The sequence below is a fragment of the Prionailurus bengalensis genome, chromosome A2, assembly GCF_016509475.1.
Source record: "Prionailurus bengalensis isolate Pbe53 chromosome A2, Fcat_Pben_1.1_paternal_pri, whole genome shotgun sequence".
In the NCBI taxonomy this organism is placed as follows: Eukaryota; Metazoa; Chordata; class Mammalia; order Carnivora; family Felidae; genus Prionailurus; species Prionailurus bengalensis.
The window spans coordinates 60,810,895-60,832,840 of NC_057348.1; the positions used below are offsets into that span (position 1 = coordinate 60,810,895).

At 59.1% G+C, this 21,946-nt stretch overlaps 1 protein-coding gene and 2 long non-coding RNA genes across 3 annotated transcripts; all 3 read left to right on the plus strand.

Annotated features, from left to right (window-relative positions):
- Window positions 1–350: 350 nt before the first annotated feature.
- On the plus strand, window positions 351–12,678 carry RAMP3 (receptor activity modifying protein 3). The gene is made up of 3 exons (XM_043588411.1): window positions 351–492; window positions 7,286–7,418; window positions 11,590–12,678. The coding sequence occupies exons 1-3, from the start codon at window positions 429–431 to the stop codon at window positions 11,843–11,845; spliced, it is 453 nt and encodes a 150-aa protein (XP_043444346.1). The 5' UTR covers window positions 351–428; the 3' UTR covers window positions 11,846–12,678.
- A 2,523-nt stretch (window positions 12,679–15,201) lies between these two features.
- Window positions 15,202–17,200, plus strand: LOC122486423. The gene is made up of 3 exons (XR_006298152.1): window positions 15,202–16,273; window positions 16,429–16,598; window positions 16,894–17,200. It is a non-coding gene; the product is annotated as an uncharacterized LOC122486423 (long non-coding RNA).
- Window positions 17,201–20,014: 2,814 nt separating this feature from the next.
- LOC122486424 lies at window positions 20,015–21,299 on the plus strand. Its single transcript, XR_006298153.1, has 2 exons — window positions 20,015–20,529; window positions 21,093–21,299. It is a non-coding gene; the product is annotated as an uncharacterized LOC122486424 (long non-coding RNA).
- The last annotated feature ends 647 nt before the right edge of the window (window positions 21,300–21,946 follow it).

Consider the following 21,946-nt stretch of genomic DNA (forward strand, 5'->3'; position numbering starts at 1 on the left):
CAGCACTCCCGCCCGACACCTGCCTACACCTTTCCGCCCAGGCGCGCTCCCAGAGGCCGCCCCCCATCACCCCGCCAGCCCCCGCCCCCAGCCTGCCCCCGGCCTGTTAACCCACGCGCTCGCGCGGGCAGCACCCCCAGAACAGGAGGGCCAGGGATCACACCCGGGGTGCGAGGCAGTGTCTTGGGGCTGTGCGTCCGGGATAGGGGGCGAGTCCTGTTGGAGGGAGGGCGTGCTGGAGGGGGGGTAGCGCGCGTCCTGGGCGAGCGCGCGTTCTGGAAGGAGTGTCCCCAGGGGGTGGGCGCGTCCCCGAGGGGGAGGGCGCAGCTAGGGGCGGGCTTTCGGCGGCCCCACCCTCGACCGCGTCCCCGGGCGCCCCCCACGCACCCAGCCGGGACCGAGCCGACCGCGCGCCGCAGCCATCGGCCATGGAGACGCGAGAGCGGCGGCGCCCGCGGTTTCTGCTGCCGCTGCTTCTGCAGCTGCTGTGCGGTAAGGGGACGCGGGGTCCGGCTCCGGGACGCCCCGACCCCCTTCGGGGCCACGGGGACCCGCGGGCTTCGACTTCCAGCACCCGCGCCTGGCCGCGCCTTTGCCCTGCACGGATCCCGGCCTGCCCGGTGCGCCCGGCTCCAGAGGGGCGAGGGGAGACCCCGGCGCCGTCCCCAGCCTCCGCGGGAGGGTCCTGTCCGCTCTCCCCGGAGGAGCCGAAGGCGACCGACCGGCGCTGGGAAGGGAGGCGCGGGGGGTCCTGCAGGATCTGCCCGGTCGGCTCCTCGCAGCTGCGATGTCCCTGGAATCGCCGCCAGAGGGCTGGGGACGGCCTGCCGTCGCGACACCGAGTGAGCAGAGGCGGTCGGCTGCCGCTTCCCTGTTGGGTAGTGAGCTCCCCGTCCTGGGGCTTTCGCGTGCACACCACTCTCAGGGCGTGGGTGAGAGGAATCCAGACCCCGTAGGGCTCGTCCCTTCCCCGGAGGACAGCCCTTCAGTGTGTGAGCGGGACAGGGAAGGGGGCGGCTCTCTGAGGCTTCCCTCAAGATCCCTTCTCCAGCAAGAAAATGGGGCTCCAGGGAGGATACATTGTTTACGAATCAGGAATGGATTGAATGAAAAGCTGGCTTAGGAAAATTTTAGTAGAGAGATGATCCAAGATCAAGTAAGAGGGTGTGTGTGCTTTTGGGGAGGGCTTGTTTGCAGAGGCTTGCTGGGCAGGCTGCTGAGGTGAGGTGGGCAGCCTGACCCCGGGGCCGGTGGCCCAGGGCCCCTCTGAGGGGCCACTGTCCCCTGGGTCCTTTGGGGCATCAGCCTTGCCCTCTCTGGCGCATCGCCCTGGCTGTGAGACGCCAAGTTGAGCCTGTGTGGAGTCGTTGTCGGCTTTGCTGGTTTGGAACTGGCTGCAGCTGTGAGAAAGGACCGGTGAGCCCCTCGGCTTCCCAGTCTCTGGGCTGTCCCCCCCCCCCCCAAGATGTCTGGGTGAAGGGACTGTGGCTTCGCCTCACATGGCAGGGTGAGAGCCTGGGGTCAGGTGGATTTCTGGCTGAAGGCAAGAGCCTGGTGCGTGGCGGCTTCGGGACATCGGGAGCACGTTGACTTGGGGTTGCAGGAAGCCTAAAAGTGAGCCCCCTGGACTGGAGCTTTGGCTCCTCCAGGGAAGGGAACCCTTGCTTTATTCCCAGAACCTGCTTTCAGCATGGGATCATGAAGGACCAGACCCAGACCCTACACACATCCGCGTTACCAACACGGGGCTCGTGTCTGGAGGGCCACCTGGCCCGCCCAGGGTGGGTCCGGGGCCTCCCTCCCCCGCCAGGGTGGGGCCAGGCCAGCCTCCCTGCAGACCCAGCCCAGCGCTGGTCCTGCCAGAGCCAGGGTCTTGGGAAGTGGCTGCTGGGCGGGAGAGATGCCCGCTCATGGTCACATGCCGTGTGTCAGAGGTGGGGCTGAGCTCCGGATGGTGCTGCATCGGGAAGGAGGGTCCCAGGGCTGCGACATCTCTGTGGAGTGGGAGCCCGGCCATCCAGGGAGCAGGTCCAGCTGGGGGGCCGGTTCTTGCCGGCGGAGGCCCATCCGGCACTGGCCGTGAAGGGCTGAGAGAGGAAGGTGAATTCGGGTTTCTTGGGCAAATTCCAGAACTCCATTCAGACATGGCAGCTAGTGTGGTGGTGGTGACGCCCAGCTGGGCCCACTTGGCTGGGGCTCGCCCCTGCGCCCAGTCCCCGATTGCGCTCTTTGGTCCGAGTGCGAATCCCAGGGCTTCTCTGCAGCTGCTTAACCTCAAGATCGTAAGGCACTTACCGCCTCAGTTTCCCCGGTGCAGTGTGGATACAGAAAGAGGAACCTGGGAAGGACTATTGTGACCTTCAGTTGGAGTCTGTCGGTTTAGTCCCCATACCCCGTGCCTGAGTAGGGGGGCTTGGGCGTAGACCGGGGAGAGCACTTGGCAGCGCCTGGCTCACGCACCGTGGGAAGCGGAGTCGGGCAGCGGCTATGGCTCCAGGGGCTCACGGCACCCCAAGACGGTGTGAACATAGCACCGAACATTTGCCGGTGGTAAGAGTCATGGTGTCCTCATGCCCCGTCCTCTCCTGTCACTCTGACTTGTAAGGACTCAGCTGGGCCCAGGTACCCCTGGGACACAGTGACCGCGCAGACATGGTGGCCGAGAGGTGCCTTGCAGGTCTCCTGAGCCCACTCCTTGTTTTGTAGATATGAAACCGAGGCCCGGGATGAGGAGGGCCCTGCCCAGACTGCAGGGGCAGGGGCAGAACCTTCCAGAAGCTATGGGCACCTAGGGAGCATGAAGGGCTCCCATATTTCATTTCCAAGTGGTATAAAAGGCCTTCCTCCAGGGAACACATCCTTTAGGCTGCTTCTCGTTTCCTGGAGCCCGGGAGACCCTGAGACAGAAGGAGCACAGACCTGTCTTCTCTTTGTTTCCCCGACGGACCATTGGAAGCAGTTTTGTGTTTCATTTGAATTCCTAAGCCCGCCACTGATGCAGCCGGCGGCTCCCTGGCAGGAGGCTGCGTCTCTACCTTCTGTTATAACCCTGGCTGGGCTGTTGGGTTTCTTCGGGAGCCCAGGTTGTGCACCAGAAATGATGCCAGAGCGCCCCCTCCCTCACCCAGGACACTTCTGGCTGGTCCGGCAGGTGTCCCACGGTGCCCGCCTCGTGCAGGCCCAGGGGTGGCGCTGTCCTGGCACCTGCACAGCGCGCCTGCGGTCCTTAATGGCACGTTTCCGACCAGCCCTGCCCAAGCTCCTGCTGCTGTGGGGTATGGAGACTCTGATCCAGCAAGGAGGAGGAGGAGGGAGGGAAGAAAGGGGGCCCAAGGGGAGGGGGAAGAGGAGAACAAGAGGGAGGAAGCGCTGAGCTGGGTCTTAGTGGTTTGACAGCAGGTGGTTAGGGCACGCTGGGGGGTCCAGGGGCTCCAGGCTTAGGGGCTCCGGGTCCAGGTCCTGGGGACAAGGGGGTCCAGAGGAGCAGGTCCTGGTGTCGGGGTCCAGTCCAGGCAAGCTCTTGTTGGGAGGTGTGGCAGTGGCTGGCAGGAGGTGACGGCATGGACCCGTGTGGGAGACTTGGATGGGATGCTGAGATGATCTCACGAGGGAAAGGCCAGGCCCAGGGATGGCTCCAAGCACCAGGTGTGGGGAATGCTGGTGGGCTTCCAGCACCCATGGTGGGACACCCACTGGGGAGCTGCAGAGAAAGGTGCCTTTGGAACAGGGCGGCAATGGGAGACAGGAACACAGGCTGGCTTCATCATTGTCCCCGCCGCGTGGCCCCTGGGGCCTGCACTCCCCAGAGTCACTAACACCTGGCCTACGTGGCCCTGGACCCGGGGCTGCCTTTCTGCCAGAAGGCTGGGCAAGTGCAGCTGGGCAGGGTGGGGGGAGGCCCGTTCTGCACACCCTGGCTCATGTTGACTACACTTGGCTGTGGGAACGTCACTTTTCCTGTGGCCTTTTTTTTTTTTTTACATAGAGATATTTAGCATATTGTTTTTTTATGTTTATTTATTTTTGAGAGAGAGAGAGAGAGAGAGAGAGAGAGAGAGAGAATCTAAAGCAGACTCCAGGCTCTGAGCTGTCAGCACAGAGCCTGTCGCGGGGCTCGAACTCACAAACCATGAGATCATGACCTGAGTCGAAGCCAGACGATTAACTGACTGGGCCCACCCAGGCGCCCCTCCTTTGGTCTTTAAACCGGGGGCATGGGGGCAGCAGGCATGATGCTGTTCCTCAGGCAAACCAAGGATGGGGTTGGCATGAGGGTGTCAAGTCCAGGCTGGTGTGACATGCCCCTGGGGGCAGCTCTGCAGGTAGGTGGCTTGGGCTGGACTCCCCATCGTGTTACTGGGCAGGTGGGTGCCCTTCCCCGCGTGGTGACCCTGTCTTTAAGTGCCTCTGAGAGGGAGACCTGACAGGACAGGGCACTCTGTGGAGATGGCGAGGCTCCTCTTGAAGGCACGTAAGCCTGGGTCTTGGCTGCTGCTTGCCTGGGACCCTGTGATGCAAAGTCTCTGAGGTTGGGTTCAGGGGGAGAGCACTGGGGTTGAAAACTTGGGGTGTCTAGGAGGCTCAGTTGGTTAAGTGTCCAACTCTTGATTTCTGCTCAGGTCATGATCTCACAGTTTGTGAGATCAAGCCCTGCATCAGGCTCTGTGCTGACAGTGTGGAGCCTGCCTGGGATTCTCCCTCTCTCCCTCTGCCCCTCCTTCACTTGCACCTGCGTGTTCTCTCTCTTTCTCTCTCTCAAAATAAATAAACATTAAAATAAAGAGAAAACTGCCCTGGGAGGCCTGCACACCAGTCTGGCTTGGGAGCCACCTTTCCAACCACACTGCCTCTCTTTCACCCCTAAGAACCACGGACGCCCACCCCCTAAGCACAGTGCCTTCTGACTTCATGGCCTCCTATCTATACTAGGCACTTTCCCACTGTTCTTACTGATTTTTTGGTCTATTCATTTGTTCTGTAAATTGTTGAGAGAGGAGTATCAAATTCCCAGCTATAATTGTGGATTTCTCGTTTTTCCCCTTGCAGTTGTGTCCATTTTTGCCTCCTGTGTTTTGATGCTGTTATTAGGTGCATACATGTTTAGCATTGCTGTGTCTTTTTGGTGAATCGAACCATTTATCATTATGAAAGCCCCTCCTTATCTCTGGTGATATTCTTTGCTCTGAAAGACACTTCGTTCAATACTCATATAACCACCCCACCTTTCTTTGGATTAGTAGCAGCATATGTCTTCTCCCATCCTTTTCCTTTGAATGTATTTGAGTCTTTTTATTTAAAGTAGGATGCTTGTGAACAGCTATGGTCGGGGCTTGTATATTGATCTCATTTAACAATCTTTGTTTCTCAATTGGAGTGGCTAGACCATCGACTCTAAATCTGACTATTGACGTGGTTTGGTTTAAATCTATCATTTTTACCATCAGTGCTTTTTCTCTTCTCTTTTCATCTGTCTCCTTTTGGACTTAATTTTTAAGAAAAACTTCTCATTGCCTTGGCCTCTTCACTCTTCCCTTCCTCTGTCCCCCCAGAAGTGCCCTTGTGGTCACGGGCCCACCCTCTGTATGACACACAGCCCCTCCCTGAGCCGGCAAGGGCTTCTGGGTCTGTGTGGTGGGAGCATCAGGAGGACTGTGGCCTCCCGTGGGGACTACCTGGCCTGCAGGGCAGAATCGGAGTGGTTCCGAACCTGCCTTTCCTGGTAACAGACATTTCTTTTTTTTTTTTTTTTTTTTTAATTTTTTTTTTCAACGTTTATTTATTTTTTTGGGACAGAGAGAGACAGAGCATGAACGGGGGAGGGGCAGAGAGAGAGGGAGACACAGAATCGGAAACAGGCTCCAGGCTCCGAGCCATCAGCCCAGAGCCCGACGCGGGGCTCGAACTCACGGACCGCGAGATCGTGACCTGGCTGAAGTCGGCGCTCAACCGACTGCGCCACCCAGGCGCCCCTCTTTTGCACTTCCTGCGCTTAGAGGGAGCAGCACTCGGTAGAACACGTGACCATAACTTTGCGCTGCTGCCCTCAGGACCTGATCATTCATTCATTCATTCGTTCTCTCGAAAAGTCTTTTCGGAATACCAATGAGGCGCTGGTGGTTAGGGGAGTGAGGGAGCAGCCGGCAATTATCAAACACCTATAGTAATGACATGGTGAAGACGGGAGCCTCTGTGGGCACATGACTAACGCCTGTCAGCACAGCCCCCTTGTGCAGCACGGCCTGTTTCCCTCACTTTACAGATGGGGAAACTGAGGTGAGCTGGTGACCAGTGATGCTGGGTGTGAGCGTGGGTCTGCCCGGTTCTGGGTGTGGGCCTTTCTCCTGTTTCCTTCCCCGTGGTTTCTCCTGCAACACAGTACCCTGTGCCAGGACACACACGACAGGGCCGTCCGTCCAAGCACACACATACACAAACACATACACAAACACATACACTCACAGATACCCGGACACAGGTGGCAGGGCTGTGTACACACATACACGTGCACACGTATGCACACACCCCAGAACACACACTGCAGGGGTCATGGGAGGGAAGTTTATGAGGGGGGCCTGACACTTGGAAGGGTGCCTGGGGAGGGAGGGTGGCCGGTCCTGAAGGAGACAGGTGGGCACTGTAGGTGGGGAGATGAGCTGGGGGAAGGTAGAGGTGGAGGGATCGGATCTGGGGGCAGAGGTGGTGGGGAGGGGTATGCTGGGAATCCTGGGGGAGCCTGGGGGGAGGGCGGCCAAAGATCTGGCCTCAGCTTTTGGAACATGAGTCCCTGTGTCACGTTGGCCCTGGGCCTCATGCAATCCAGGGCACTGGTTCACATGTGCAGGGCCCCTGCCGATGCCCTCATGGTCTTGGACGGTCAGCAGACCCTGCAGATCTTTCTGGGGACATGCTCTGGGCACCCTTGACCCTTGAGCTGCAGTGGGGCCTCTCTGCCATCCCTGATTGGTGGGACCCACTCCCCACCCCCATCACACCCTTGTCTGTTCTCGGCCTCCTGGACCCCCAGGAGGTGCATCCCCTGCCCTCCCTTGACTTGTCTCCCCACCCTGTGGGAGGTCACAGCCATGGGAGGTCCTGTCTTGGTGACACCCATGTGGAGCCCTTTTTGCACTGGCTTCCATCTCCTTGGGCCACACGGGAGGCCAGGTGAGGGAGGAAGACCCAGCTGCCTGCAGGGCGGGGTGTGGGGGGGATGTCACAGGAGGGCCCCAGGGTCACCTTGCAAACCATTCCTAGCAGTGGAAGGACCACACTGTCCCCTCTCTAGGTGGGTGTCCCCGAGTGGGGGGCTGCAACGAGACGCGCATGCTGGAGAAGCTGCCCCAGTGCGGGCAGGCTTTCGCAGACATGATGCACACAGTGGACGTCTGGAAGTGGTGCCACCTGTCTGAGTTCATCGTGTGAGTGTCCCGGTGCCGCCCCTGCTGCCTCCTGGCCCTCCTGGCTGCAGCCCTGCACGTGCCACCCTTCTGTACCCACCCCCGCCCTCCTCTGCCCTCCCGGCCTTGGCCCTGCCCCTGTCACCCTCCCCTGCCCTCCTGGCGGTGGTCTTGACCCTGCCGCGCTCCCCTGCCCACCCCTGCCCGTTCCCAGCAGGTGCGGAAACTTCACTCTGTTTGGTTCGGGAACAGTTCCCTCACACCGACTGTGCCGGTCCGTGCAGGGGGTGTGGGTGTGGACCTTGCCGCCAGAGCCACTGTCTGCCGGGGCACTGGGCATGGAAGCCCCTAGAACAGCTGTTGGGGATGGAGAGCGAGGGGGTGGTTTGGAGGAATACGGGCTGATGCAGCTGAGCAGACCCAGGGCTCCTAGGGAGGGCGGGGGCCCCCGGCAGGCATGGGGCAGGGACAGCGCAAGACCGTGGTGGCCGCCAGCAGAGCGGGAAGCTGAAGTGGGAGGGTGCAGGCAGGGTGGCCGGCCCATTGCTGACCATCTGCTAGGAGGTAAAAGCCAGCGTGTCTTGATGTTTGATGCAAAGCGCGATCCCAGGCTCCTTCTTGTCCTGGGAGCCCTGAGGAAGCTTCTGGAGAAGGAAGCTCGGACGTCAGGCTTGGAGTGGACACATGAGGAGGGCCAGGGAGGGTGGGATGTCACCGCTAAGGCCTCGACAAGGAGGTCAAGGAAACGTCCAGCCTTGGGGCCAGAGGACAGGGCCGGGGGCCATCTGGAGTCGGAGAGCCAGCGGGAGCAGACTTCCCACACCTGCCAAACCCGGCCCCACGCCAAAAGGGGGGCTGACCCCCAGAGCCCTGAGTGGGCAGCACAGCACCCGAGGGCCATCTGGGGAGCCGCTGCGGGTCCAGAGCCCCTCACTGAGGCTTGTCCTCCGGGCTGCTGGGACTGAGCCGGGAACCTGGGGAGAGTGGCTGGTGCCCTGCTGGACCCAGGAGGTGACCCCTTGGGTGAACCTTCTTTTCTGACACGTAGGGGAGCGGGGGTCCCTTCGGAGGGCCCAGTGGAGCCCGGGAAGTTTCCAGGCAACCCTTTCCCAGGCCCGAGCGCCCACCTGCCGTGGCCCTTCCTGGTTGGGAACCTCCCATGGGACAGGAACCCGAGACCCTAGTACAGCAAGAGGGGTACCCCAAGGCCATACTAGTGGCTCAAAGACAGAGTGACAAGCAAGAGAGGAAGTGCTCCAGACACAGAAAGAGCCACTGGGAGTGAAGCATGGGGCTGAAGATGAATGTGGGAGGAAGTCTCCCAGGAAGCAGGGGGCGGTCAGGGGCCAGCCACCAGGCCTGGTACCCTGGGGGCAGGAGTTCTAGAAAGAGAGTAAGGAGACACAGAAGGAACTCAGGGACACTGCCAGGCGGGGATGTGGGTCTACAGACCCCAAGGGCTCTCCGGGCACCAAGGACGTGGACCAGGGAGCGGGCCATGAAGGGGTAGGGCCACGTGTGCAGACAAGAGCGGGCTGGACACATGGGTGAGGAATCAGGCCCCATGCAGCCCTGGAAACCAGGAGATGGCAGGCCGGGGCTTCGGAATTCTAGAATGCACTTCCCAGCCAATCTGTCCTCACGAAGACACCATCAGACATGCATAGCTCCTACCTCGTGTTTCCTGGGCACCTTTGCTTAGGCACAGGGGTGGCTGTGCCCCCTCCCCCCACAGATGAGTGCAGAGTGGGAGAGAGAGGGGGAGCCCCCGAGGGGCCAAGGGGTCCCAGGGGCAGCAAGCACGAGGTGTGGAGGGCGGCCTGCACCAGGGCCTTCCATGTCTGAGGTCACTGCTCTGTCCCTGCCCTGCAACCAGCTCGTGGAGGATGGAGACTCCCGCCACCACGTCCCCGTCCACCCTGTCAAGGGGTGGCCGCTATCGAGGTTTCCAGATGCCCTTCTCTGCTGCCTCTGAGCAAAAGCACAGGCAGCAAGGAGCCAAGCAGGCGACGCGTCTGCCTGGTGGGGGGGGGCATCTGCGGGGAGCTTCTGGGCTGTATGCGCCCCTCTGCCGTCTGGGCTACAGCTGCACCCTGGGCGGGGGAGGGAGGCTCTGGGAGCCGCAGCAGGGGGGGACCGGGGAGGCCCTGGGTGACGAGGGGACGTGAGGACGAAAGATACGGAGCAAACACCTTCTTCCTTGTGAACAACACCCCCAGTTCTGTGTCCAGCCTGAGCCGGGGCTGGTGAGTTAACAGGGCTTGGGGCTGCGGGGATGGCAGGAGGCCGGGAGCCGTGTTGTCCGCAGCCCTCGTCGTGTACCCAGCCGACTGGCAGCGTTGAGAGGCAGCAGGCGGGGCATTTTACACGTGGCCCTTGTGAGTAGATCCACGGAGATGGGTCCTGTGCTCAGCTCTGTGTGCACCTGCACGTGTGGCCCCTTGGCCACCCTACTGGGTACGTCCTAGGAGCCCCACTTACAGAGGAGAAACTGAGGCTCAGGGACATAAGAAATGTGGCTGGAGGAAGCCTGTTTGGTGCACTGTTCCCAGCTGCCCTCTGGGGGCGTGGGGTCGGGCTCCACTGCCTGTGTCCCTACCTCGTCTCAGCGCCCCCCCCTCCCCCGGAGCCTGGGGAGGGTGGTGGTGGCCTTCTGGGAGGCAAGGGAGTCAGAACACAGGGCTCCTGGCAGACCCGGGGACGGGGGCTGCTCCAGGCAAAGGCCTTGGCCGGGTGTCAGGTCAGATGCCTCCCGGGCGGCAGGTCGCTGAACCTGGACATGCAGGGGATGGTCTGGGGGTCCTGGGCTTCCCGCGGACCTGTCCTAGGCACATCCAGGCTCTGGATGTGATTCAGGCCGTCCCCTTTGCTTCCGGCTCTCTTTAGGCCGTGTGGGCTCTTCCTCGTAGGCCTTACCTGGTGCTGGCAGGAGGGGCAGGCGCCGGGAGGGCCTGGCCAAGTGGGTCTGCTGCCCCCATCTCCTGTCCCCCTTGGGCAGATGGCGTCTGTGCAGGAAACTCCTTGTGGGAAGCAGTTTCTTCCTGTTGGTGGCTCAGGCCAGGCCACCTTCCCCAGGACAGTGCAGGGAAGGAGGGGATGGGGCGCAGAGCCTCAGGCCAGCCTCACCCCAGCCTGTGCTCGCCCTCCAGCTCCCGCCCTGTATGCGGGGCTCAGCCAGGCGGCAGCACGGGCAGTGGACAGAGCGGGTGCACCCCAGCAGGTGTCCATCTGGCCTTCTCTCCAGAGCGTCTTGGATGGTGGGTGGCAGTCGAGGCCCCACCTCCAGAGGCCACTCGTGTCCAGGGCCAGGCGGGTCCTGGTGGCTGCACCTTGTCAACTGTTAGGAGACCATCTAGAGCCCACCTCCTGGACAGATGAGGCTTTCCCTGGGTGGTTTGCTGATGAGGGACAGGGAGGCCCGTGGGGGGAGGCGGCTCCAGCCTGTCCTGTCTGAGGGGGCTGTCCCCTCCTGACCTGGCAAATGAGGCAGCTGGTGCTTGGCCTCAGAGAGACCCTCCCCTGGGGCTCAGAGAGTGTCCAGATGATGAGGGCCCTGCCGGTCGTGCAGCGTCTCCCTTGGAGAAGGGGCAGGCCTGTGTCCTCTGGGCAGACCTGGGAAGGCTCTGGGGGCTCTCGGCCTCATGGGGAGCCGGTCACCACCTGAGGTGTGGGCGGGACTCAGCCTCGGGGCTTCCTTGCTCTGGCTGTTCTTTGTTGAGATGCCAAGTTTGGGGTTGGGCTGGAGGATGCCTGGGTCTGTGCAGAGGTCATCGTCACTGGCGTGGGGGCATCCTGCCAGGCCCAGTAGAGCACAGCTGTGCGCCTGGGGGAGGCGGTGAGGCTTGGGGAGAGCGGGGCTGAGCCCCGGGGCAGAACGGTTTGCGGCAGGGCAGGGTCCCCTCACCCTTACCTCTGGGCAAGAAGGTAAAGAATGGATCCCTGGGTCCCAGCAGGTCTGACAGGGCCCGGAGGGCGCTCCTGTCTGCTGTCCAGACACACCTCCTCCCCCGGCCCCCTTGGACGGGGCCCCCTTCCCCTGCCCTCCTCCCCCTGGCCCCCTGGGACCGCGCCCCCTTCCCCTGCCCTCCTCCCCCTGGCCCCCTGGGACTGTGCCCCCTTCCCCTGCCCTCCAGGGTTAAGGCCGGCAGGAGGGGGCGCAGGGAGCCGGGTGGTCACCGCTCTGCCTCCGCAGGTACTACCAGAGCTTTACCAACTGCACCGAGGTGGAGACCAACGTGGTGGGCTGCTACTGGCCCAACCCCCTGGCGCAAGGCTTCATCACCGGCATCCACAGGCAGTTCTTCTCCAACTGCACGGTGGACAGGGCACACTGGGAGGACCCTCCAGACGAGGTCCTCATCCCGCTCATCGTCGTGCCCGTCCTGCTGACCGTGGCCATGGCCGGCCTGGTGGTGTGGCGCAGCAAACGCGCTGGCCAGCTGCTGTGAGGGCGCCCTGAGGGGGGGGGCGGGGAGGCAGGGCGGGGGGGCTGGAGAGCCAGCGGAGGCTGCGGCGGCCCCCCCCACCCCCATCCCATCTGGCTACCTGCGAGCCTTATGTGGTTCACCTGGGCTTGTCCTCTCCTGGGCCTGGGAAGAAGGCGCACCGAGGCCGGAGCTGTGCGGGGAACGATTGGCTGCTGCTGCGCCCTCCGCCCGCGCTGGGCAGGGGCCTCCAGGGTTTCCGGGGCCTCCTGACCCCTGCCCAGGCACCCTGCCCTGACCCCAGCCCCCGCCTGGCTCGGACCCCACCTCCCAACCTGAGCTCAACCCCTGCGCTGACCCACCCCCTGTCCTGACCCCACCCCCTGCTCTGACCGCGCCCCCCCCCCCTCTGACCCCACCTTCTGCTCTGACCCCCACCCCTGGCCCTGATTCCACCTCCTGACCTACTCACCCCCTGTCCAGGCTTCACCCTATTCTGTCACTGCTATGGGTCCCCTGTCCTGGCCTGCCCACCCCCACCTGCACTGGGTAGGGTAGATTGTCAGCTGGGTGTTTGTACTGCCTGGTGCCCTGTGTCTGAGCCCTCCTGGCCGAGAGCCCATGCTCATCCTGTGGCCAGAAAACCTGAGACTGAGGGTCAGGCCGGAGTCCCCCGGGGGCCGTGCACCGCCTGAGACCCCCTGTCTGTGCCCACAACCAGAGACTGGGCTGCGGTGGGTGCAGGCTCCTTCCTAGGCCCCTGCGAGCCAGGCCCTCTGAGCTGGGGTCCTGTGAGCCCCAGTGCTGGCTGAGCTGTCTGTGCTGTGTGCTTTCTCTGAGTAAACAGTCATCCTGCTTGTGGGGCATCCTGTTTTATTTCGGGGTATTCAGAGAGAGTCCCGCCTCTTGGGGCTGACAGGTCCTCATACCTGTTTTCCAGATGGGGAGTGGCTGGCCGTGTCCCAGGGTGGTCTCTGGGATGCCGGCTGGTGGCTCCTTGCTGGGGTGAGTGGTGGGGCTGGGCTCCAAGGGCGGCGAGAGAGACCTGGCAGGCAGGTCCTTTGTCCTCCCGAGGCCATGCTCCTCTTCCAACCGGGCTCTTGGTGGCCTTCACCACAAGGTCCCAGCAGAATGGAGCAGGCAACGGCTGGATCTTGTGGGCTGGGATCTCGTGGGTTGGGATCTTGTGGGCTGGGAAGTGGCGGTCCCCTCCCAAAAGCTCTCTGCCCTCACCTGGCCACCAGAGCCTCCCTGCTTCCCCGCTGTGTGACTGGGTCCCTGCCTTGGGGAACCCTCGTCTGTCTGTCCACCGTGGCTCTGAGAATCATCTCTGGCTGGAGGTGAGGTATGAATGTTCCCTGCTCAGCTTTGCGGGGACGACAGGTCACGGAGCAGCCTGGGAGGTCTCAGAGTCCCATGTTCAGTGACCGAAGGAGAGAATGTGTGGCCCCTGCTGCGGGCAGGCGGGTGTTCCTCTGGGTCTCCCTGGGCTGTGGCATGTCCCCGGTGCAGTTGTTTGTAGTAACCTCTAACCCAAGCTCCGTGGAGCTGGCAAACTTCTATGCAGTCAGCTGCTTGTCAGCGGGGACCCTGCTGGACTCCGTCCCTTCCCACCTCGGCCTCTCTCAGCACCCCCCGCCCCTGGCTTTGCCTTGGGTCTCTCATCCCTGATGCTGAGTGGGTATCACCTGAGCACCAGAGGCTGCTTGCTTTGGCCTAAATTCTGGGCTCCGTGTGTTTAGAAGGATGTCAATTTAGTCTGTGTCGGTGGCTACAGCAAAATACCACAGATTGGGTGCCTGGTAAACAGCAGGAATCTATTTCTCATGGTTCCAGGGGCTGGAAGGTCCAGGATCCCGGCTGCAGATTCTGCGAGGTATCTGCTGAGGGCCTGCCTCTGCCTCACAGATGTCCTCCTGTGTCCCCTCTCAGCGGGAACGGTGAGGGGACTCTCTGGGGTCTCTTTCACGAGGACTCCACCTGTGAATGCCATCCCATAGGGCACTGGGGAGTCAACACGGGAGTCTGGGGAGGACACAGATGTTCTGACCTCAGCAGATGTGGAAGGGACCTTGTTCTTCAGTGGCCCCATCTATGCCAGGGGACAGTCAGGACGAGATAAAACGTGACATCACAGTTTTTGCAGAGCGCTCTGTGGCTGTGGTCCCAATACGGTGCATTCATGGTGTCTCTCTTACATGGATTTGCTTTCCCTTTTAATTTTTTAAAATGTTTATATTTGAGAGAGACAGAGTGTGAATGGGGGAGGGGCAGAAAGAGAGGGAGACACAGAATCCGAAGCAGGCTCCGGACTCCGAGCTGTCAGCACAGAGCCGGACGCGGAGCTCAAACTCACGAACCGAGATCATGACCTGAACCGAGTCGGACCCCCAACCCGCTGAGCCGCTTATGCACCCCTGAATTTGCTTTCTTCTAGGAGCGCTATTTTAGTCTACAGTTGGAGAATCGACTTCTCAATCAAGGAACGGAAACCAAATAGATACTAGTGATGATCAATGAGGTATCTGGGAAGCACACTGTTCTCTTGGTTACCCAGCCCTAATTAACCAGGTGGTCGGTGTCTCAAGGGCTCCCGTCAGAGAGATGGGAGTGGGGCGGGGGCTGGGGTGGGATCAGCCCTGTAAGGTCCAGGAACATGCAGCGAGAGGCTGAGCAGGACTGCATAGCCTGGAGCCTCCAAGGACCCGAGGACCCGGATCAAGGGTTGTTACAGGTACGAGGAGAAACGGAGCACATTAAACAGATCTCCCCAAATCGAAAGATCACATAAACACACACACGGAAAGTGGGGATGTATAACTGCTAACAAGCTTGACACAATCTGCATCTAATGTTTATTATCTATCAACCTGTCTGTTCTTCCCAAGTGGAAATATTCATCCTTTTGAAACACCCAAGGGGAACCAACAAAGGTTGAAATGATTTTGGCCACAGTCTTGGGTTAAAAGGACTGAAGAGTGGAAGAAAGAATCTTTTTACTTGGAAATTACAAACTTTCTTTTATTTTAAATTATTTTTTTAGTGTTTATTTATTTTTGAGAGAGAGAGAGACAGAGCGCAAGCAGAGGAGAGGCAGAGAGAGAGGGAGACACAGGATCCGAAGCAGGCTCCAGGCTCCAAGCTGTCAGCACAGAATCCAACACGGGGCTCGAACCCACAGACCATGAGATCATGACCTGAGCTGAAGTCAGACACTTAACCGAATGAGCCACCCAGGCACCCCTCTTCTGCCCATTTTTTTTTAATTTTTAGTGTTTATTTTTGAGAAAGAGAGACAGAGCACAAGTAGGGGAGGGGCAGAGAGAGGGAGACACAGAATCCGAAACAGGCTCCAGGCTCTGAGCTGTCAGCACAGAGCCCTACGCAGGGCTCCAACTCACAGACTGCGAGATCATGACCTGAGCTGAAGTCGGACACTCAACCAACTGAGCCCCCCAGGCGTCCCACAAACAAACTTTCTGTGTAATTTTGGGTTCAAGGGGTAATAAAGATGGAAATCACAATCATTTTCGAGTCCGTACCGCTAAAAGCACCATCTGCATCTGCTCACACGGGCTGCATTTGTGCTCGGCAGTGGGGAGGGTGTGTGAGGTGTCTGGTGCCCAGTGTGACTGAGGGGGTCCCCTAGTGGGCAGCACCCCTCCTACACCAGCCCCCTGCCCAGCACGGGTAGGTAAGCGCTGGCGAGTGTCGACAGGGCCCCAAACCGCAGCACGGACCCAACAGTGTGTAGCCTCAGATGCGTTTCCAGGAAATATGAAAGATGGAAATAAAATTCACTAAGTGTGCAACTCAATACACTAGTAACAGCAAAGGAAACACGGAAAGTGTAGAAGGAAGAAATAAGAAATGATGGAAACAGAGGTAATGAAATCGAAAAGACAGACAAGCTTTGATCAATAAAACGGGGTCTTTGTTCGGAGTTGTGGTGGGGAACCTGAATAAGATAGTCTCCGCAGATGAGGTTGGAAAGTCACTTAGATTCCACCTCTAAAGTAGGACCGCAGGCCTTTCGGATTTGCGAGTACTTTCTGCCAGATCGTAGACAAAGACAGAAGTTCCCTAAATAATGGTGCTCATCCAGGGCCACCTTGACCCACCAGGACTCAGTCTGAGAAGGTAGCAGACGGCAGGGGCCTGACCGACAAGAAGCAGCTTAACCACGTGTGTGGTTGTATTTCATTTTCTGTGATTTACGATGTTCCGGCATCTTACAAACTCTTTCTGGCTTGGGAGGCTGGCCCCCCTGGGCCAGCGGTTCTCAGGGCAGGCGCAGGTCCCAGTGGAGTCCTGCCTTTGATGTGCCTGCCGGCCAGCCCAGAGCCAGCCTCTGTGGACCAAGGAGGCAGTGCCTGAACCTCATCAGCCCGGGGCCAGGTACCAGGCAGCTGGGGACAGCCCGGAGTTTCGAACCTGCTGGAATTATTCAAGGTAGCCAATTTTGAGCTGATTAGCCTGCCCTGTGAGTGCTAACCTGTGCCCTGTGGAAATCCCAGAGAAGACTCTGGCCTGGGCTCCCCCCACCTGACCACCTGGTGCCTCCCCGTCTCTGGGCCCTATTGGTACAATCACCTTTGTTTCCCGAGCCTCTCCTGCATCTCCTCTTGTGGCACACCGACTGGCATCCCGTTGAAGAACACGACCAGTGGCTGGGGCATGACCCAGGGATGTCATGAGGGGACCTGCTTCATGACCTCCTTCCTTGAACTTGCCCGGCTGCTCATCTTGGAGCATTTCACCCGCGTGAAAGCAGGGGGTAAGGAAGGGCAGAGGTAGTTTCTTCTTGGGATTTCACCCTTTTTTTTTTTTCAAGTTTATTTGCTTATTTTGAGAGAGACAGAGACAGTGCTGGTAGGGGAGGGGCAGAGAGAGAGGGAGACACAGGATCCCAAGCGGAGTCTGCACTGTCAGTGCAGAGTCAGACGCAGGGTTCAAACTCTCGACCATGAGATCATGACCTGAGCAGAAATCAAGAGTCAGATGCTTAATTCACTAGGCCACCCAGGCACTCTAGGACTCCACCTTTTCTTCAGGAAATCTCTCTCTTCCAGGGCTTCTCCCTGTGACTCTTGGCCAGACTCGTCTCACAGACCCACCTGTAGCCGCAGGACAGGCTGGGAATCAATGTTCCAGAGGAGAAACACGGGACAGAGGAGAGGGAATGAGCAGCCCCAGGTTTGCCACATAAGTGGAGCAGGACGGGCCCAGGGGGTGCACAGACTGGCGGCCCCCAGACACCTACTTCATGTGTGTCCTAGTGGCGAAACATCGGATGCGTCCTTTTTTTAAAAACCATTTTTAAAGTTTATTTATTTATTTTTGAGAGAGAGAGAGGAGGAGAGGGCCAGAGAGAGAGAGAGAGGTAGACACAGAATCCAAAGCAGGCTCCAGGCTCTGAGCTGTCAGCACAGAGCCCGACTCGGGGCTTGAACCCACGAACCACGAGATCATGATCTGAGGTGAAGTTGGACGCTCAACTGACTGAGCCACCCAGGCGCCCCAGACGTGTCCTTCTTAATGTCAGGAAGGAACCAGGGATGCTCACATTCGAGACTGGTACTAGTCGGTGTAGTAAGACTAAAAAAAAAAACAAAAAACACATCAAAAAGAAATGGGACATGTATTGAAAAGGAAAGGTCAAAACTGTCAGTTACTTGCAGATATGTGACCATCTATCTAGAAAATCCATGAAAATCAATACAAATAATTAGAACCAATGAGATTTTTGTGGTGGTAATGGGGCAAAGCCTGGATACAGAATCAACAATCTACGTGGATCACAGCAATGTTCAAACATAAATTCACGTAGGAGGTGCCCTATGCACAGCGGCCACAAACAGTAAAATATCTAGGAATGAACCAAATAGGACAGCTGATTGTTTACCAGACAGCTAGGACCTAGTACCTATATGTATATAAAGAGCTTCTAGAAATCAATTGAAAAAGACAACCCAGTTTTTACATGGGCAATCGATAGGAAAGGAAGTACAAACGGACGTGGAAACAGCCCACAAGGATACGAGGGGGAATTAAGTCTCAGGGAAATTAAATTAAAGCATGAGATATTAATATTCATCATGAAAATGACAGGTGGTTAGTAACAGGTGTTGGCAGGATGTGTTGAAAGGGTCCTGGTTTGACAATAAGTAAGTGCATCACGTTTGGTGGGTGATTTGGTGGTCTCCGTGGAGGAGGGGGCATTCCTTCTCCCCAGGGGGCATGGATACAAAAGCATAAGAGGCGTGACAAGTCCGTCCTGTCCTGTAGTGTTGTTCCAGCAGCGACAGATAGGAACAATAGAAACGTCCTTCAAGGAGGAGTGGCTGGACAGCGGGCCAGATGGCATTCAGACCACGGCACACGCAGCAGCTTGTGGAACAGGTAGTGAGCCTGCCAAGCTGGTGTCTCTCCCTGGTGACAGCAACGTGCTCTGTACAGAGACGCAGAGTGGTGCCCCGAGGGCTCCGAGGGGTCATGGTGCAGGACAGCAAGCCTTCACAGGACGGGTGCCCATCTGGCCTCGGGGCCTGGCGAGGAGTTTGCCGGGTAGTGACGGGAAGGTTGCTGCAGGCGGAGGCGTGGGAAGCGGGCTGGGGGGCTCAGCGGGCTCCACGCTCTGGGAAGGAGGTTAGTGAGAGGCTGGCCAGGACTTCTTGGACCGACCCCTGGGTTGCTCTCCGGAAGCCCCCACACCTACCAGCACGCTCCCCGGCAAAGCTCCGTCTGTGGTGCCGTCATCGGTCAGATAGGGACACGGGCACCAAAGTGCCCGAGTCCAGCTTCTGGGCACGAGGGAGCCCACAAGGGGGCGTGGGCCAGGACCCAGGACACCCTTGTGAGGAGGGGCACCCCCCGGGGCATCCTGGTCTAGACGTGGCTGACCAGGGCTTTGGGATCTGTGGCTCCAGGAAGGCGCCGGCTGTCAGAGGGCGTAGGGGCCATCGGTGAACTGCACTCAGTGGGGGGCCCTGGGGGGCAGGAGAGGGGGGTCCAGCCCAGTTTGTATTTGGCTCCTCGAGGCTCTCATCACAGGATCCTGGCCTCCAGTCTCAGCCGAATACAATGAGGCCATAAGGAGGATGAGGCGTTGGGGCCTCAGGGCCAAAACAGAGCAGAACCTTCCTCCTTTATGGTGGGGAGTCCATGCATACAGAAAACCAGGCAGCGCCTGCGATGCGGTATTTAGCAAGACGGAGGAAATCCTGCCTTGCTAACATGGGTAAGAACATGGGTGGGCTTTGAGGGGGTTATTCTACGTGAAATAAGTCGGACAGAGAAGATGAATTCTATCTGATCCTGTTCCCATGTGGAGTCTAAGAAACTCTGAATTCAGAGAGAGACAGACTTGAAAGGCAGTTTCCAGACCCCCCGGGGGGAGGAGGGAGCAGGGAGGAGGGCAGGGGAGAAAGGGCAGGTGGGGCGGGGCGGGGGGGGGGGGCGATGTTGGTCTCAAAGGGAGCAAGCTTCCTGCTACAAGACGAGAACGTCCTCGGGACCTAAGGTACAGAATGGTGCATAGAGTTAATAATTCTGTGTTGTGTACTTGAAAGTTGCTATGAGGCTAGATATTAAAATTCTGCACCATAAAAAAAATTGTAACTCTGTGAGGTGACGGGTCACTTCACAATGTATAGCGTCCAGGTATGGTAAAGTGAATGTCCTACACATACGTACATACGTACAGTACACCATGTATCAGCATTGTTACATTGTGTAACTTACACAGTGTTACTGTGTGGATCGTATCTCCCTAAAGTTGGAAAAATACCAGAATAATTGGCTGCAGGAGGGGTCAAAGCAGGAGGGAGGAGATGGTGGAGGGCCAAGCTGCTGATTTTATGCATAAAGCTGTTTAAAATTTTTTTAATGTTTATTTATTTTTGAGAGAGAGAGAGAGAGACAGAGCATGAGCGGGGGAGAGGCAGAGAGAGAGGGAGACACAGAATCCGAAGCAGGCTCCAGGCTCCGAGCTGTCAGCACACAGCCTGACACGGGGCTCGAACTCACAACTATGAGATCATGACCTGAGCCGAAGTTGGACGCTCAACTGACTGAGCCCCCCAGGCACCCCTGATTAAGCTATTTAAACAGGGCACGAACACCTCATGTGTGTGGTTTGTGTGCCCTGGGGCTTCTGAGATGGTGAATGTGTGAGGCTTGTGAGGCATCTGGCCTGAGACCCCCACCCTGGCCGGCCAGCCAGACCATGGCGGTCAGGACTGTCCTGGTGGGCACATGCTTGTTACACCTGTCCAACGGGGACCTGCCCGGGGCTACGTCGTTGCTGGAGCCCTGGGGACACCAGGCCAGGTGTGGACGGCTGCGGCAGATGAAAGGCTGGGCCTCCCTGCCTCCCACTTGGGCCCACCCCGTTCCAGAATCCCTGAACTGCGAACACAAGGATGGGCTTTGCCTTGGAGTCACATCTATAAAGATTTTTGGGAAAAAACCCAGAACGTTTATTGGCAAGTTCCCACCATTCAGGGAAGGCCGGCTGGCACGGGACGTGGCTGGAAAATGACACGTTTGTGAAATGTCTCCCATATGAGACCCTGCTGTCCAGGAACACTGCATCTTCTGGGAAGGCCCAGAGCCAACATAGCCGGATGGTGTTCTTCTCTGCCCTTTGTCATGTCTGGATTGCTTGTGTGGGGTGACCAGCAGGCCCAGACATGTCCCCAGTGACGGTGAGCAGAAAGCTGGGTGGACCCACGACCTTTAGGCAACCCCCCCCCACCACCGCTTCGCCCCCAGTGCAGGGCTTGAGGAGGGTTTCAATGCCGCTCGGGGTCTGAGTTCCTGAGTCGTCTCTGTGCCTCCCAGGGACCCCCACTCCCTGCAGGGCCAGCCCCTCCGCCTGCTCAGAGCTCCGTTTGGGGGGCAGTGGTGTTTCTCAGGTATTGAGGCCTGTCTGAATCCCCTGCTCCCATTCTGGGAGCAGGAATCCCAGCGGCATCCTTATAGATCGGGGTGGGAGCCCTGGGGTCTGAGAGGTCCGTGGACTCTGGGCCGGCGACGGCAGGACCGCTCAGGACCCCACGGAAGGAGGCATCGGGGCATGGAGGGCCTCCAGGGGGCCTGGGAACGCACATGGCTGCCAGCTCCCCTGGAAGCCGTGTCTGCACCGGCTCTGGGCACAGAACATCCGAAAAAGGCCCTTAGAACTTATGGCGTGACATGAAGACACATAGCACATCAGTGTGGGCCCACACTGAAGAGGAAGAATAACACACAGAGCCACGGCCACCAGGTCAAGAAATCGGGTTTCCAGTTCCTTGGGACCTGGGTGCTGCTCCCTACGGCTTCCCGTCCCTCCTCCAGAAGTGAGCACAGATCGCAGACCATGGAGGACACGGGGAGAGCGTGCCGTCCACTCGCCCAGCAGAGGCCCCGCAGGGAGGCCTGCATCTCGGGCTTCAGCCTCTGGGACGGTGAGGAGTAAACTCACGTTTCTAGAGCCGCCTGGTTTGTGGTATTTTTTTCGTGGCCCCTGAAGACTCAGTCAGGGGCTGGGTGGGGGGCAGGGCAGGCCCGCCTTACCTCTGCCTTGCAGGGTCCCTGGGGACAAGCCACCACCTCTCTGGTTTTCCTCCTTCGGCCCGACGACGGGACAAGTGCCCTGGGAAAGACCCGTAGCTGGTCTCTTCAAGAGCAGGGGGGTCCCGTCCAGTGGTCTGGAGGCCCCGTCACTGGCTGGCCCCTGCCCCTCCGTGGCCCGTGACTTCATGGGACATGTACCGAGCCACACAGGTGATAATTGATGCAGAAGCTTCAATACCATTTGAAAGAAAGAGTCCATGAACAAAGCAGCAGGCATGACTGCAGACGGGGGTGGGCAGAGGCGTGTTCTCCCTGAGCGCATGCCTCTGCGGCAGAGCAAGGACCCGGGTCCAATGGGCCACTGTGGCTCACGAGTAGGACGACTCCAGGACAGCTCAGGCACAAAGTGAATGCGTCTGGGGGATTCTGGACTCCTGAGTCCTCCCTTTTGTCTCCTCCTGGCCTGTTTTCTGGCCGTGAGTGACGCTCACACAACATGCCTGGGAGACACCAGGATTGGGGGCTGGGGGGCCACTTTCAGGTCCTGTGAGGGGGCTCCCGGCA